At 40.7% G+C, this 17046-nt stretch overlaps 1 protein-coding gene across 1 annotated transcript in view; it reads right to left on the reverse strand.

The window, feature by feature from the left end:
• The window catches only part of LRP1B (LDL receptor related protein 1B), a 1076743-nt gene that overhangs the window by 132141 nt on the left and 927556 nt on the right, over positions 1 to 17046 (reverse strand). Inside the window, exons 64-68 of the mRNA XM_054970106.1 lie at positions 13701 to 13817; positions 10746 to 10865; positions 10181 to 10300; positions 9360 to 9476; positions 7263 to 7369 (exon numbers count right to left, since the gene is read on the reverse strand). Of these exons, the coding sequence (XP_054826081.1) occupies positions 7263 to 7369; positions 9360 to 9476; positions 10181 to 10300; positions 10746 to 10865; positions 13701 to 13817 (581 nt within the window). The remainder of the gene's footprint in view (positions 1 to 7262; positions 7370 to 9359; positions 9477 to 10180; positions 10301 to 10745; positions 10866 to 13700; positions 13818 to 17046) is intronic.

Here is a 17046-nt window from a genome sequence, read left to right on the forward strand (position 1 = left end):
TCTCTCATAATAGTGTGATTTTCTGTGCTTACTAACATTTACCTTGTCATAATGCATTGTGCTGGGTTCTGGGAAGCGGCGTCACTTCCAGGAAGTGGTGTCACTTCCGGGAGTGACATTGCTTCCGGAAGTGACGTCATCACACATTTTCAGGAGCACATGCATGCACTTGTGATAATAGAGAATCCCACCACCTCTTTTCCCAGAAAAAAAGCCTTGATTTCCTTTATTCTTTGCAATTTAGTTCCCAGCAAAGTGATAACTGGCTCGCTATTAGGTTTGCCCAAACTGTTGCTTTTTGGTACTTCAGGGGCTCTTTAATATTTGGGGAGCCCTACGTTGTCTCTCCCTTAATTCTTTCCATAAAATTTTGCATTCAACTGTTCTGCCAAATTGCAGACATCTGTTTTATACCTGTCCCAATTTATTGAAATGTCTTTTGATCTTTATATTGCATCAGCTGTAGCACAATTAATGACTAAACCCTTTGTAGGAAAAAGGAAGTGAGTAAAGATGGAAGGTAAAATGCTTTCCTTTAAGTCCACTACTTCCAAACTCTGGACTATAGCCTGAAGCTCTTATCTATCTCTTGATTTACAGCCACTGACTAAATATCGGTCAATCATTCTGGGTTCTAAGAATAACAAAATAATGATCAGCCAATAGACGTATAGGTTCAAAAAATTACTTTTTAATCTACATGATTGCTGATGGGTCATAGAATCCTGGTTAGTGAAGCCAAATCGCCCATTAATATCAACAACTACAACTACATTCGATTTATATTCTGCCCTTCAGGACAACTTAACACCCACTCAGGGCAGTTTACAGATTATGTCATTATCCCCACAACAATCACCCTATGAGGTGGGTGGGGCTGAGAAAGCTCTAGAGAGCTGTGACTGACCCAAAGTCACCCAGCTTAACAAGGTCATCTTAAAAAAGGAACCTCAGAAAATTTAGCAATTTGTGGATAAGTTTAGGTGAAATGGTGATTTAGAGACATTTTCAGATGACAATAAATTTTGGGGTGGATAGAGAATCTGAAGCTAGAACTGAATGAAATAGGAGACACGTAGAACCTGAGATATTTACAGTGCCATTCAAGGAACACTTTACAGGCTGCTTCCACACCATGGTGCTTTTCCATGGTGATATTGTTGCTGGTACAACTGTGAGTGAGCTTTAGCAATGGAGATTCCAGATGGGTCAGGGCAATCTATTTTCTCTCAATGGTTAGCTGCAGTTTCTCTTACAGACCTCACTCCTCTGCTATGTTGTCACTCAAGCTTGTGTTATGATGCCTTTTTATTTTTTACTTGTGAGCGTCTCTGCGGAGCTGTTAAAGTAAAGCATAATACCACTGTGTTGCTAGAATCCCTCTGTGAATTTGCATGGCTCGAAGAATATCCTTCTGCATCAACCTGCCTGGAATGGGCTGCTCTGCATTGGCTCAGCTATTTTATTTGCATTGGCTCTGTTCCCTGTTTGAATCAATGGTGGGGAATGTGTGGGTTTTATCAAAGCTACAGCACAGGAAGGATTTCCCCCCCTGACTTCCTTCTGTATGGCTCAGGTACTGATTAACACTCTGGAAATGTGTCAATAATCCAATGGTGGGAGTGGAGTACTTCTCCCAGGACAGAAATGTAGATTGAAAAGTGGAAGGATTAATTAACCAGGAAGTAGGTAGGGGGTGATCAGTATAAACTGCTGCAAAAGATAGTAAGGCATTCATCATTAAGTCAGAGTTGGGGATGAGGAACGGCAACTGCAGAAACGAGCCTAAAATTGGGTAGAATTCCATTATGGTAAGTGATGCGCAAAAACCTTTGTGTACACTTCCCATTTTCTTTTATCTCAGAGCAATTGTGTTCATCCAAAGCAGCAGCAGCAACAACAAAAACATTGGAGCTCTGAACGAAAGGTTGTAATTAATACTGAGAGATGATGGAAAAGTGCCCTGTGGAGTGCTAATACTGTTTCTATTTTCATAAGCAAAGACAACTGTCCTCTCTTTACATGTTATGAGTCAGTAAATTGGGGTGGGGGGCTTTCCCACTCAGGCGGCAGAGGAAGAAAATCATTAACCAGGCAACTGAGGTTAGGGACCTTTCTTATCCAGACTGGAGCCCTGAAATAGTAAGAAATGTCTTAACCAGTCAGTGAGGTTCGGGAAAGTGCAGAAACGTAGATCAAAGTGGAAGGAATCCATTAGCTGGGGGAGTGAAGAGAGATCTTCCCTATGCCAAAATCAATGAAAAAGGTGTCTGTAATGTTTGTCTGTAGTATAATCTTTCTCTGTAATCCAGTGAATGGGACAAATTGGTAGGATCAGTATTGTGATTACACTATTCTGCTGCATGGGAGATAGAGCAGTAGCACTCCCACACTTTATTCTGCTCAGGTGGTTCCCAACTAGACTACTTTTTGTTGTTTTTCTTCCCCTTCTCTTCCAGGAACATTGCAACATTTGACTGAAGTGTACCACTGATCTTCTGCCAAGAGACACCCATTTGTAATGTTAAAGCTGTGGTGCAATTGCACTCTTCCAGAGTAGCATTTCTTTTTTTACAAGTTATGCAATTATTTGGCAATAAACAAATTCATCCATTCCCTTACAAGGTGGAGTGATCTTCATGGCCGGGCAGAAATTAAAGCCAGATCTGATAGATTTTCTGAACCAATTTTTTTTAAATGTTTTATTGGTGGCAACAATATCAGGGTGAAGGGGATTTATAAATGTTTACAAGGCAGCTTACCAACCTAATGTAGAGAGAGAGAAGGAAGACACAGAAGGGGTGTTTCATTTCCCTCAAACAGCATAGTTTCTGGCTCAAATATAAGGAACGGTGCAGCTATAGTACCCTGCAGAGGAAACCCTGGCTTTTAATAGGTTTAAAATAAAGCAAGTTTTTTTTTAAAAAAAATGAAAGAATGGCTGTTCTAGATTGGTGCGCAAATCCAGGATGACATCATGTAGAAAGGAGGGAGACTACAAAGTAGAAAATCCTTGGTGTGAAAGCAGCCCTGAACCAAATTCTGAGTAGACCTGCTTAGGATTGCTCACTAACAAGCTTTATTCCATTATTATCTTCTGTAAATCAGAGCTCACCTTATACATCTAACTAAGTAAGATCTGACTCACAAAAGCTTATGCTGGCATAAAGTTTGTTCGGTGTCACTGGACACCTGTTTTATTTTGCTGCGACCCATTTGGAATTAACCACAATTGCTTTTTTTTTTAATCCAGAATTTCTATCCAAACTACTGAATCACTGTAGCCTGTAGCCTCAAGTTCCTAACTCCTATCAATAAGGAAAATATCGCTTATAATTCACATCAATTCAGGAGATATTCTTCTGTCATCAGCATGACAGCTGCATAAAAAGCTGCTTAATCACTACAGCTAGAGCAACAGGTATCAAACTTGAGATCAATCTCCGTGTCAAAGTTGGACTTTAAGTCTAAAATCCTCCACAGTCATGATTTCATGATTTCCATTTTCAGAAGCATCCACTTGGACCATCAGATTAACGTTTAATGAACACTTTTACAACTCAACTTCCAACAGCAATTCCATTTCTTAATCAAATTATTTCATTGCTAATTTGTTGCTTTATTGCTAATCTGTTGAACTATAATCCAGTTGGCACAGTAGACCATCCTTCCTCATTCTATGAATTTATTTTAATTATCCCAAAAAGAACTGATATATTGTGGGGGGGATGATTTGCAAACCTTGGAATTCTGGACACTTAACTATTGGGTAAGTAGTTTTGTTCCCAAAACAAAAAAAATACTGATGTTCATTGGATCTAACTTTAAAAGGTTAATTGGAACAACTTGATTCCCCCATCCAACTTAAGTCATGTGCCATTCCTCCATTTTTTTTCTTTAAGTGTATAGATTTTTCGTCCATTATTTAGCACATATACTACTCTCCTTCTCATCACACATACTGCCCACCCAGCTTATAGTTTTTTGGGAAGGAAAGGAGTTAAAGCCACATGTTTGAATTGGATGAAGGATTTTTATGGATGGAGAGTGGTGATGGTGTTTACTGATTCCCTCCTCACGGTGATCCTTTAAGAATAGAGAGGTGAGGAACCTGTACTCTATGGACAGAAATCCCTTTGGAAACACTCTGTGCAATCCAAACCATGGATAAGTTTTCCCCTCTAACAAGGCCTTAGCCGCCAAGACTTTTCTCTCCTTCTAAAAGCTTAATTAGTTGCAATAATAGAAGTTAAAGAACAAAGTCTGCTTTATAGCACATGACGTTTCAACCTTGTTTTGTGGAATCTCTTACCAGTGTAACCCTTTCTGGTGATGCTAACATGTTTTGTCTTTGCTGCAGGTGTTAACATTTCCTCAGATTAATATTTCTCACGTGTTTTGAATACTAACATTGTACTGTACTTACTTGAAAAAAAGACTCTGAATGTAAGATGACCCCCCTCCCCTTAAAAATGTCACTCACACCAACACACAATTATTATTGGATGTAGGGGTGTGCAAGCCAAAAATTTTCGGCTATAGCCGAAAGTAGAAAAGCCGAAAGAAGATTCTCTATCGTTAAAGCCGAAAGCCGAAACAAGAATCTCTTTCGGCTTTCGGGATTCTTTCGGGATTCTTTCGGCATTCTTTCGGCTTTTTTCTATGGGAAAATGCCTCCGTCTTCCAGGACGCCTGGAGGAGGCATTTTCCCACCGAATAAGCCCAAAATTGGTGGGGACCTTCCTCTAACCCTTCTCTAACAACCACCCAAGTTTCAGACAGATTGGACTTTGGGGGGCCATGTTATGGCCCCCCAAAGCAGGTCCCCCCATCCTCCCATAAGAAAGCGAAGGAGCAGCATATTGTTAGCATGCTGCTGCTCATCTTTCTTCATTATTTCCTATGGGGAAAAAATGAAGAGGCAGGCTTCCTTTGCCAGGGGTGGCATTTTGCATGCAAAATGCCCCCTTACCCTCAGGGGCCCTTCTCCCACCCCTCCTCCCACCCCCCACCAAGGCTCAGCCTGCTCCCACTTGGGGGGCCATTTCATGGCCTCCCCAAGTAGGTGCTCTAATCTCTACCACTGACAGCTGGGGGAGGCTTGTGTTGCCAGGGGTGGCATTTTGCATGCAAAATGCCCCCCAACCCTCTGGGGCCCTTCTCCCACCCCTCCTCCCATCCCCCACCAAGGCTCAGCCTGCTCCCACTTGGGGGGGCCATTTCATGAAATGGCCCCCCAAGTGGGAGCAGGCTGAGCCTTGGTGGGGGGTGGGAGGAAGGGTGGGAGATGGGCCCCTGAGGGTGAGGGGGCATTTTGCATGCAAAATGCCACCCCTGGCAAAGGAAGCCTGCCTCTTCATTTTTTCCCCATAGGAAATAATGAAGAAGATGAGTAGCAGCATGCTAACAATATGCTGCTCCTTCGCTTTCTTATGGGGGGATGGGGGGACCTGCTTTGGGGGGCCATAACATGCCCCCCCCCAAAGTCCAATCTGTCTGAAACTTGGGTGGTTGTTAGAGAAGGGTTAGAGGAAGGTCCCCACCAATTTTGGGCTTATTCGGTGGGAAAATGCCTCCCCCAGACGTCCAGGAAGACGGAGGCATTTTCCCATTGAAAAGCCGAAAGAAAGCCGAAAGAATCCCGAAACGTTTCGGCTTTTTTCTTTCGGCTACCCGAAACGTTTCGGCATTCCCCGAAACGTTTCGGCATTCCCCGAAAGAAGCCGAAACACTTTTGTTTCGGCATTCTTTCGGCATTCTGAATGCCGAAACGCACATCCCTAATTGGATGTAACTGTAACTTGTATGCAAATGTTAGATGACTTCTCTTTTTTATGGCATACCTGTGAAACATCCTAGTCTTATATTTGTGGAAATACTGTACTGTGAATAGCCCAACTTAGCAAATCTGTGAAATTATTTTACCTGTCCTTGAAAAATCCTACAGATAGTTCACCTCAGCAGGAGCCATAACATTCACCTCAAATTTTATTTTGGGCACAATTTAATAGTAATTATAACTTCTGAAGCTGAACTGGTTCTGACAAATTTATTATTTACACATGTTGAAAGAGTGGGATCACACTTGTCCACTCCACCTGTCAAAGTGGTTGCCCTAAAGGGGTATCCTTGCGAGTTGAGCGAATTAGCATAAAAGGAGATGCAGCAAGTGGAGGTAATTAGCAGGATGTATACCAGGACCATTCCCTTAGAAGACTCTCTAATAAAATAGGCAGGTTTTCAACAGGAATAGTTTTTATCAAAGGAGCAGTAAAAGAGCAATCACACAAATTACAGACAACACATACACACTGAGCTAACTAGGAAATCAATGAGGAAGAGGGAGAAAGATTCAAGCAAGGGATATATTTACCAGTCCTAAGAGAGAAGAAGGTGTGTGGAAGTAGCAGCGAGGATAGCCAGAGTCTCATGGAAGGGGGGGAGGGCTGAGATGTATCTGAGGGTGCGGGGAAGGGTTCAGAACACACACTGAGCACATGGTTGCAAGCCCAATTATCATAATGCAAAAAATGTCCTGGGGCAAAACTGACATCTCTGCCCCAAAAGCAAAAGCTTAATGGCTGTCTCCAGAGGTGAGACAATAAAATGGAAGAGGTCTGATTATATGTTCCTGGGTGTAACTACAGGCAAGAAAAGTGATTGATGACCCGCGATTAGTGGAAGGGAAGAGTTATCAGGTCCCTGATTAACTCTGATTAGGAATCAGGAAGGGAGAAAATCAGCAGGGTGTAGGAGAGATTAACTCAGGAACTCCTAGAAGACCTATGCACATCTCCGGGGTGTGGGGCTACTAGCCAGTCATGTCTCGTGACTCACATTCCAGTACTTTTCCATCTCCAGCCAGAGTTGAGAACTGGTCTTCCTAGCCAGACAACATGTCATGTGCTTGAAGCACATGGGGAAAAGACCTACGATATGTCCATATTCATAAGCTGCTCTTTCAGTGTGATGGAGAGTTGGACTGCTAACAACTGGGACAATTCTACATCTGGCTTTTTATGATACATACATACATTTCTTACTTATGCAACACTCAGTATTAAAAAGTCCAGTATCTGCAAAGTTTTTTCACAGAATTGATGTAAAACATCAGCTGTATAGCTTCAGTCTATTAGATTATTTTGCATGTGAGCTCACATGGAGATGTCTGGTGGGTAAGGAAGCTAGAAAGTGCTCATTCCCATTCCTCAACCATACATAGCTGATAAATTAATCAAATCTGGACTTTTGAAAATACTTACCTCATCTGAACCATCTGCACAATCATAGTCTCCATCACACCAGAATCTTGCAGAAATACAGTCTCCATTTGAGCAGTGAAAGTCTTTCAAGGTACATGTTTGTGGTTCTGAAAGAAGAAAGAGTGTCTCTAATACACATGTGAACATTTGAAGTTCACAAAGCCTTGATATAATGGTATTTCACTCCTATATACCCACAGCTTTTTATTTCTGTAAAAGCAAATATGTATTTTAAGGCTGATAATTTTAACTCAAAAAAGCCTTTCAAAAGCTTTTTGTGTTCCTAGAATTTAGGTCAAACTATTGTTTAAAAGAGTTTTCAACTCTTTCTATCAAAAATTTGAGGAAACACTTTGCAGCTCCTGCTTTTGTAACTACCTATTGAAAGAGAACAGACTTTATGTTGCATAACTTATTCAAATACTTAAAATGTTTAGGAATGCTTACTAGAAGTAACAGTCTAGATACTAGTGATACTGAACAGGTCCACTATTGTAATGGAAAAACTTCTCAGAGTTCAAAAATCCAACTGACAACTTTTTCCTATTTAAAAAAATATTTGCAGACTGGCTATTAATATTTTCCCCACAATCCTTGTGATTGGCACTGCCTGTTGTTAAAAACATTTTTTTCCTAAGTGCAATAATGGCAAAGATTCTATTTTGAAGAACAATATAAACCTAACAACAGATATAGCAGAGCAGATCAAGGGTAAATGAGGAAAGAAAGAGAGGGCCCTTTAGGTCCTATGCTGATCCTCAGCCACAAATACAGGTGCAGATTCATTTGTGGTGCAAATTACCATTTGCCCTTGATTACAATATTGCTATCTTCCTCTGCTTCTTCTCTACTTGCCAGTTAAATAGCTTTGTCCATGAAGGCTTTTCTATTTCAGTATTTTACTTTGTACAGATTACTATATTTAGATATGTAAGACCAAACAATCGTTTAGCTTTTCAGAAATATTTACCTTGCTTAAACATGTTCACTAGTGCCAGAGAACCTGACCTCCCAGTGATCTCACACATTTTGCAAGGTCCAGCTAGTGACATGTAGGCACCATCACAATATCTTAATGTTAAAATATTAAATGTTATTCATTTAATTTCCAAGGACAGTAAAAACAACAGAATCCTATGACATGTAAAAGACTAAAGGTTAGATTCAACTTTTCTGAAATATACAAAGATCTCAGAAGGGATCTTCATTGCCTTTTACTTCCTAGTGCTTCTGAAGAAGCTGTCCTCTAGGAGGACCAGGTCTCCCAACATAATGGGAATTCTGAAACAATAAGGCTGCAACAATAAGTAAGGATCAGCAGATCTTCCATTTCCAGTGCCCACTGCTGCCAGAACTGATGACCAGAAGTGATGACACAGGTCAGTCTAGCAATCTCCAAAATCTCCATGGTTTTACCATAGAGGTGTGGAGGACTGCTAGAGCCCTGAACTGCCAGGGGATCCTTGAAAACTGTAGGTTGAGGCATGGGAGGCTGCAACAATAAATGGAGAACAGCAGAAATGTCCAGTTGCATAAGCATTGATCTGTGGTAGGGTCCTTATTGCTGTCCACTATGTTGCAACTGATGCTTTACCTGAGGGGTGTTGTGACTTTCGGAACAGATGGAAGCAGGGAAGGGCTGCACTGGTGACAATTATTCCTTCTGCAAACTCATTCCATTTGCTGAAGGGTTAGACATATGCTTTTTTGAATTAAAATAGACTTCAAGAGATGTATCTGATGAAGAGGCTCTGAGTTCATGAAAGCTTATGTGGTAATGTATTTGTTTGTCTTTAAGATGCCCAGAAATACTGATCCTTTTTTGATACAACAGATTAAAGCAACTACTCCTCTGGAAATTGTATGCGTGGTTATGATGTGCTGAAAAATATCACTGCAATTATTAAACACAGGATTCTATTTTGTGTTCAATTTGATTTGGAATATTACTTATCATTTATGAACTTAGGTCTCACTAAGTGGTTGAAAGAGAAAAAGAAAATAAAAAGCACAAAATATGAATGTAAAAATGTTTCCATCCTATAAAATAGTTTTAAGAACCAATATCAGATGATGATAACATGAGAATGTGCTTACTGCAGTTTTCTTCATCAGAATTGTCACCACAGTCATTTTGGCTATCACATCTCCAGTGATCTGGAATGCAGTTGCTGTTCTTGCACTGATATTCATGAGGTCCACAAGTCTTTTTATCTGTGACAAAGCACAAGTTCTACTTGTATTGTTGCACCCCAAAATAGCTTAAAATTGTGAATAATGCACCTCACATTATCAGCATGTTAAAATATATTTTGCTAACAATAATAGCAGAATTAATTATCTCTTCCTTTGTGCTAGGAAGCCATTTTCACCATTACATTGTCTCAAAAAAATTGTTTTCTAACAAAAAAAATAGATAGGGTTAGAGCACAGGCAAAATTACTAAATTACACTCTAAAGACTCTTAGCAGATTTTAGGCTCATTCCAGCTCACTGAAAACTCTTAAGTAGACAGAAGGATCTTGAATTATTTATTCAGTACATTCTGACTCTAAACAAGAACCTTGGATGGCCTTTGGATATGTGCAGTAACAGACCTAAAATGACATAGGAATTAGCACAGACTGTACTACGTCTTGCAGGTTAAGGATGGTGATCTCATGTACCTTGAAGGATCAATAACATGATTTGTTTTAAAGAAAACAGAGTTCTACACAAGAAAGGTAAAGCTATTTTAACAAAAACTCAATAATGAGATGTTATCATTTGGTTAGTTATATGAACCTAATCAGTTAACCGTTGTTATAATGGAAGACACCAATAGAAGATAATGATCCTTACAATGAATTATGATACTAAAATAGGTTCTGTTATCAAATATTTTAATGGAATAATTAGCATGTCTGTATTTTACTTACCACAGTTTGCCTCATCAGACCCATCTGCACAATCTGGGTCTTCGTCACATACCCACAATTTAGAAATGCAGTGTTTTGTAGTTTTACACTGGAAGTGGTCAGGAGAGCAGCTGTTTTCCGCTTTGAAGAAAATTAAATTTTTTAAGTATAGTAGGAGTTTTCCAACATTCAGAAGCTCCAGTTAAAATAATTAAAACTATTTGAAACTAATTTTTCTAAATTCCGAAGAACTGATATTTCAATTGCTACATTATCAAATGCTATTCAAAAGTATTTACTCCAAAAAAGTGTACCATGAAGTTTTACCAACAACAATTCAAAATTTGATCCATATAAGCAAAGCACTAACACTAGGTTTAAAGCATTCATACTTATGTTGGTGCAGTGACTTTGTTCTTCCATAAAATCCCTAAATTCAGGGCAGAGGGCTGAATAACATTTTGTCTCAAGATGCCTTTGGTGGTTTAGTCTATTTCCTGTTTTATTTTTTATAAGCTGTAACAGATCCATAAGATCACTTCTCCTCTTAGCCTATTGCTGCTGAGTTCATTTAGGAGCTACTTACGACAATCTCTTTCATCTTCTTCATCACCACAGTCATCCTGCCCATTACACCTCAGATTTATTGGAATGCACTTTTGACTTTTTGTGCACTTGAATTGACCAGACAGGCAAACATGAGTATCTGGCAAGAAAAACAAAGCCAAAATTTTGCTGATTCTTATATGATTACAAACCCAAAAGTCTGATGATTTTTGTTTTATATGATTTAATTTGATTCATGCTTCTTTGAAGAAAAAATCTTCTACATGCCTATCTCTGACCAACCACTCTTTTACTGCAGTACGGAATTCATTTTAAACAGTATTTCTCATAGGCTACTGTGTCTTTTTATTAAAAAAATATTTAATATTTTTATCATGTTTTCCTCACGCAAAGCAGGACTCAGAGTGGCTTATAATATATGAACAATCTAAAATCACAAAACAACATTAAAGGAGGAACATCAGCCAGGAAGTGGAATTGAGCAGGAGGAAAAACTCAAGCAGTAGTTACTAATACATATAAACATTCTATCCCTAAGTTAATATTTGAATATGAAAAATAATTTAAGGTCTCTTATCCTTAAAATTATGTAACACATTCCATATGTGCAAAACATACACAAACATCATTGTACTTTTGCAGCAGACATACATATTTACACTGTTATTCTACATATACTTTGTGCTGTTAAATATCATATCGCAGCTTTTTCTTTGTATTGCACTTTTAAATGCTAACTTGTACATATATTGATTATTTAAAGAAATAACTGGCTATTTATGTTTTGGTGTAGTGCTCTATACTACTGAGAGCTGATTTCATCATTTTCTTTTCTTTTAGTTCCAGTAAGCATACCATAACCTTTTTTTATCTGCCTTTGTGTCCCCCCCCATCATTACATTGGTAGTTTCCAAGACACCATTATAGTGTGCCACATGATATATTAAGAAAATGCCCCATTGACAATTTTAGCCAACAGAGTACAACATTCTCATTCCCTCTTCCCTCTGAAATGCTGCTTTTGGGGAACTGGGACATCCAAGAACAGCATTTTGGAAGCATTTTGGACTATTTTATCAAAAAGTAACCAAAAGCCAGGCCCTCAACCCAAAGATCCCCAACATCATGTTCACAAGACCAGTGGTGCCTGACAATGTGTTTACTGGTATCTACTTCCTGAAAGCAATCCTGGCTTTTCTCCATCTAATTGGAGCAGAAGGTGCTTCAAAAGACCCCAAGTGGTATCACATTGTGTTTGTAGGGAATACCCATTTGGCAAGAGTGGTCTATATTATAGGAGGATGCTTGGCTAGGAACACCTCAAAGTTTTGTGACTGGGCCCAGTCTCCATAACAGCCTTTTTGCAGAAGCACCCACTAAATGTTCTCAAAACTCCCCAAGAGTCCACGGGTTCAGAAGTTTGGGGACTCTTGCCTTACACATTCAGAAAGAAATCATACTTTCAAAAACAGAAGTTAATGTTGTTAGAGCAAGGTAAACAGCTGAAATGACTCAGATATTGGAACAATAACTGGAAAAATACAGTGGCAAATGATGCAGAATGACCTACTGACCCATGAGTGTTGTTCCAATTTTGGGCCCTCCGAGAGGTCAAGAGACACTCAGTGGTTGGCTTAGGTCTCCTCCGACCTGATTCCTAGAGAGGTCCCACACTTCTTTCTACACTGCCACCAACTGGTCCGTTACAGTATTTCCAGCTAAGAGGGCCAGCACTCCTAGCACTTATCTGCATTGCCATTTTCAGGTTCTGCCTAATGCCCATGTTTTCTGCTGTCACTTTGTCTAAGCCTTCACAGGGAGAGCTTACCACACTTGCACATTCATGGGGGATCTCACATATATTGACCAACCATCTCCCTTCCCCTGGAGCCCTTTTAATAATGTGTTCAAGTGGAGCTTATGTAGAACAAACTTCCAACGTACAAAATAAGAAGAAATGTATTAAAAAGGAAGTGTCCACACACATACTCTGCATAGCAATGGATTGAACAAGGTTGCAAAGTAAAGGTGCATACACACAATCTTGTGTACCTTGGCTAAACATACCCTGAATGTTATTCTAGGGTAGAATATTTACTCTTAAAGTTGCAGAGTACTATTAGTCATCTATTATCCTCTGTCAGGGCTGTCTGTCTGTCCTATGTTAGCTTCCACATCATAATGGCAGCCATCAACCTACAGCCCGAATGCATGTACTCCTTCCTGCAAGTTGTCTCCAGATGGATTCACCAAAAATGAACTTGTTCTTTCCAGGAAAAGATACAACTTAACATTTGGCATTCCCAAGTCTCTGTCCCCTCCTAGGTGTCTCATTCCTGCAAGAACATGAGATGGCCCTTTGATTGCTAGCTAGAAGCATTTGCATAACCAAGCATTAAGTACTTGGTGCTTGTGAAAGCCATCAACAGGATGGTGGTGCTTGAAAGTAATTAAACACTCTCATGTTCCCTGTCCTTGCACTGACAGAGAAATTACTTGGAATAAATGCAGACAGTTTTGGAGTCCCCAGACCCTCAGTAGTGGGATGTAGCCCAAAGTGGAGTACATTTCTCCACAGAAGACAAAGGGACAACTCATGTCATTGAGAAGTTAAATAGTTGTAAAACAGACATCAAATTAGTATAAACAGATGGAACACAGCTATCAAACAGCTGTAAAGGGTACAACAGAAAATGTTTTAGAAACCTAGGAAGGGAGAATATGGACTCCAAGGACATCATGCCTTATAAAAATGTTTGTATAACAGTTCCCAGAGGATTGTCCTCATTCTGGTACAGTACAGCTAAGGCTGTCAGAGTTCATGCACAATGAATGGAAACTGCTCTACAGACTTAGACTCAAGAACAAAGTGATTAGAGTCTAGTACATGATCCTATATCACGATGTTGCTGCACAGCTACTCACAGCCTTAGATTCTCATTTACATTTTCTTTACTGTCACATAATAACCTACCACAATTCAGCTCATCAGAGTTGTCCCCACAGTCATTTTCACCATCACAAATAAAAGCTGGTAAAACACAGAGTCCAGTTCCACACTGAAAACGGCCTGGTTGACATTTAAATTCAGCTAGAAAATGAAACAAATAATCGTCATAAAATGAAAACCAGTGGGTTCAAATATTAAGAAATATCAATTTCATAAGAAAAAGATTATTGCCAAGTTTTTTTGTTTACTGATAGAGATTTAAATGAACCTATACCTTAGTTCAATTAAGTTAACAATAACCCTGTCACAGTTGATTTTTTTAATGAAATAGATATAGAATGTTTTACAATGAACCAAACTATACAAGATGCATATCATGATTTGTCTGTCTGTCTGTCTAAGCTACATATAATTCCTCCTGGCTTTTCCTGCAGCTTCTGACTCGCACTATATGAATCATGTAACATTAGCAGGTCACTGGAGAGTGTACAAGAATTTCCCTTCACATTGGCTTGGTAATACGGCCTTTTTTGCCTTTTAAACATTATTAGATAGTATTCTGATAAATAATAAATAGGTCTGGTCCTTAGGATTGGTTCAGCTATGCGTGCTAATGCACAGGATAATTAGTAAACAGCCTAATAATTTTAATTTTATTTATTTAGTTTATTTACTTCATCCTCCACATTCCCACTGAATGAGGACCCAAAGTGGCTCACATTGTTCTCCTCTCCTCCACTTTATCCTCACAACAACCCTGTGAAGTAGATCAGGCTGAGCTGGTAGAGGACTGGCCCAAGGTCACCCAGAGAGCTTCCATGACAGAGTGGGGATTTGAACCTGGGCCTTCCCAAAATGAGCCTGTGATGGACACAACTGGCTACATCTCCGCCTCTCCTGAGAAACCAAATCAACCAACCTGAGAAGGGTTTTAGAACTTCTGAGGAAAGGCTGAAAGGAGAGAGAGCTGATTACAAACCTGTTCTGTCACTTTGAAACATACTCTGTTTAATCCCGAGTTTGTTTATTAATTTAAAAGTTCGTCCTGACAGCCCAGCTGGGCACCGTGCCCTCTCCCCCGGTCCAGGCACACCTGCAGGGTCTAATGGATCCTATTGGTTTCCAGAACGCCCTGTGGGACCCAAAACCCCTTGGCGGCTCATTAGATGAGCTCAGGGGTTTTTTTATGGGAAAAGAGGTGGCAGAACTTTCAAGAGAGAAATGAGGAAGAAACACACGGGATTCTTTGAAATCATATTATTTTCAAGCACTATTGCTGAGTATCTTCAAGAGATGCCGAAACTCCGTTCCCCCGCATTCCCCCTGAAAAAAAGCCCTGAATGAGCTGGTAGAGGACTGGAATATCTGTCTCTCTGAAGCCATCAATGAGATCGCTCCCTTTCACCCTCTCTGTGTCCGGACAAAAGTAGCCCCCTTGTATAACGAGGAGCTACGACAGTTTAAATGGGAGCTGAGATGGCTCGCCACACCGAGTGTGGCGGTGGATTCATGACGCAGTGTCAATGACATCTTATAGGAAGTTTATGAAAGCCCATGAGATGGCAGTGAAAGCTGAAAAAAGAGATTATTATGCGTCTTTCATTGCATCCTCAAGCTCTCGCCTGGCACAATTGTCTAGGGTAATTCAGTCATTAACATTCCTCTCACAGGTGACAAGAAAAAATGTTAATTCAGCATTAAGCTGTGAGGCATTTGGAAGCTTTTTTGTGGATAAGATCTTGTCACTCCGCCAGGATCTGCCAGCAATGCTTGAGACAGTATGTGAACTAGAGGCTCCTTGGCCTCCTTCAGGGTTGACCACTTCAGGTTACTCTCCTAGGATGAGGGGGATAGGATCCTGTGATCTGTGAAGCCTACCACATGCCAATTGGACCTGTGCCCATCATGGCTGGTGAAAGCCAGAGGTGCTGGGATTCAGGCCCCTTTAGCTGACATCATTAATCTGTCTTTGAGCTCTGGCTTTTTGCAGGATCATTGAAGGAGGCAGTGGTGCGGCCCTTATTAAAAAAAAAAAATCACCAGATCCGATAGATCCTGCCAATTACTGCCAGTTTTGAACCTTCTGTTCCTGGGCAAGGTAACTGAGAGGGTGGTTGTGGAACAGTTACAGGTATTCCTAGGTGATTCCTCTACCCTGGACCCATTCCAGCTCAGCTATGGTATGGAGACGGTTCTAGTCGCCCTAATGGATGATTTGCGGTGACACCTGGATCGGGGCGGGGTGGCACTGCTGATACTTTGGGATATTACAGCAGTGTTCGACACAGTCGACCACAATCTTTTGACTCACCGACTCACCACTGTGGAGATCCATGGGACAGCCTTGCAATGGCTGAGCTCCTTTCTCCATGGTTGGAAGGTGGTGGTCATCGGGGACTCTTTGCTCAGGGGTATGGAACATCATGTGTCCAGGCCAGATCCCTACTCCGAGAGATGTGCTGCTTGCCGGGAGCCAGAATTCAGGATATTACAGACCGACTGCCGAAACTGATTAGACCGACTGTTCAGTACCCGTTTGTGTTGGTTCACGTGGGAATGAATGACACGGCCACAAATATCATCACAAGAATAAAAGAGGACTATGAAGCTCTTGGAAAGCAATTGAAGACAGTAGGTGCACAGGTGGTATTCTCCTCTATCCTTCCTGTCAAAGGAAGAGGAATGCAAAGGGAGAAGACCGTATTTGAGGTGAATCATTGGCTGAGGCGGTGGTGCCTAGCAGGAGCACTTTGGGTTCTGGAACCACAGGATAAGTTTTCTTAGAGAAGGCTTTCTGGCACATGATGGGCTTCACCTCTCAAGGTCAAGGAAGAAAAAGTTTGGAAAGAATTTGGAGAGCTTCATCAGAAGAGCTTTAAACTGATGCCACAAGGGGAAGAGGACAATCAACATGGGGATTTCAATGAAGAAGTGATAACAGTGAGGGCCCACCTGGGTAGGACAGATCAAACAAAGGTACAAGGCTACAAGTGTCTATATACCAATGCCCAAAGTATGGGTAATAAGAAGGAAGAGCTTGAGCTTCTCTTGCAAACAGAGGGCTACGATACAGCAGGAATTACTGAGACTAGGTGGAATGTTTCCTATGACTGGAATGTGATAGTGCATGGGTAGGAGTTGTTCAAGAAAAACTGGAAGGGTAGAAGAGGAGGCGGAGTGACATTGTATGTGAGGAGAGGGCTTGCTTGTCAGTAAGTTCTGGAGAATGTGGTTGACAGCCCAGTGGAAAGTTTATGCGTGGAAATAAGGGGAAGAAGTACAAAGGATATTGTTGTTGGAGTCTGCTACAGACCACCTGACCAGGGAGAGGAAATGGATGCTGCCCTCCTTGAACAGATTGCTAGAGTAT

Source organism: Eublepharis macularius, chromosome 2, assembly GCF_028583425.1.
Source record: "Eublepharis macularius isolate TG4126 chromosome 2, MPM_Emac_v1.0, whole genome shotgun sequence".
Taxonomy (NCBI): Eukaryota; Metazoa; Chordata; class Lepidosauria; order Squamata; family Eublepharidae; genus Eublepharis; species Eublepharis macularius.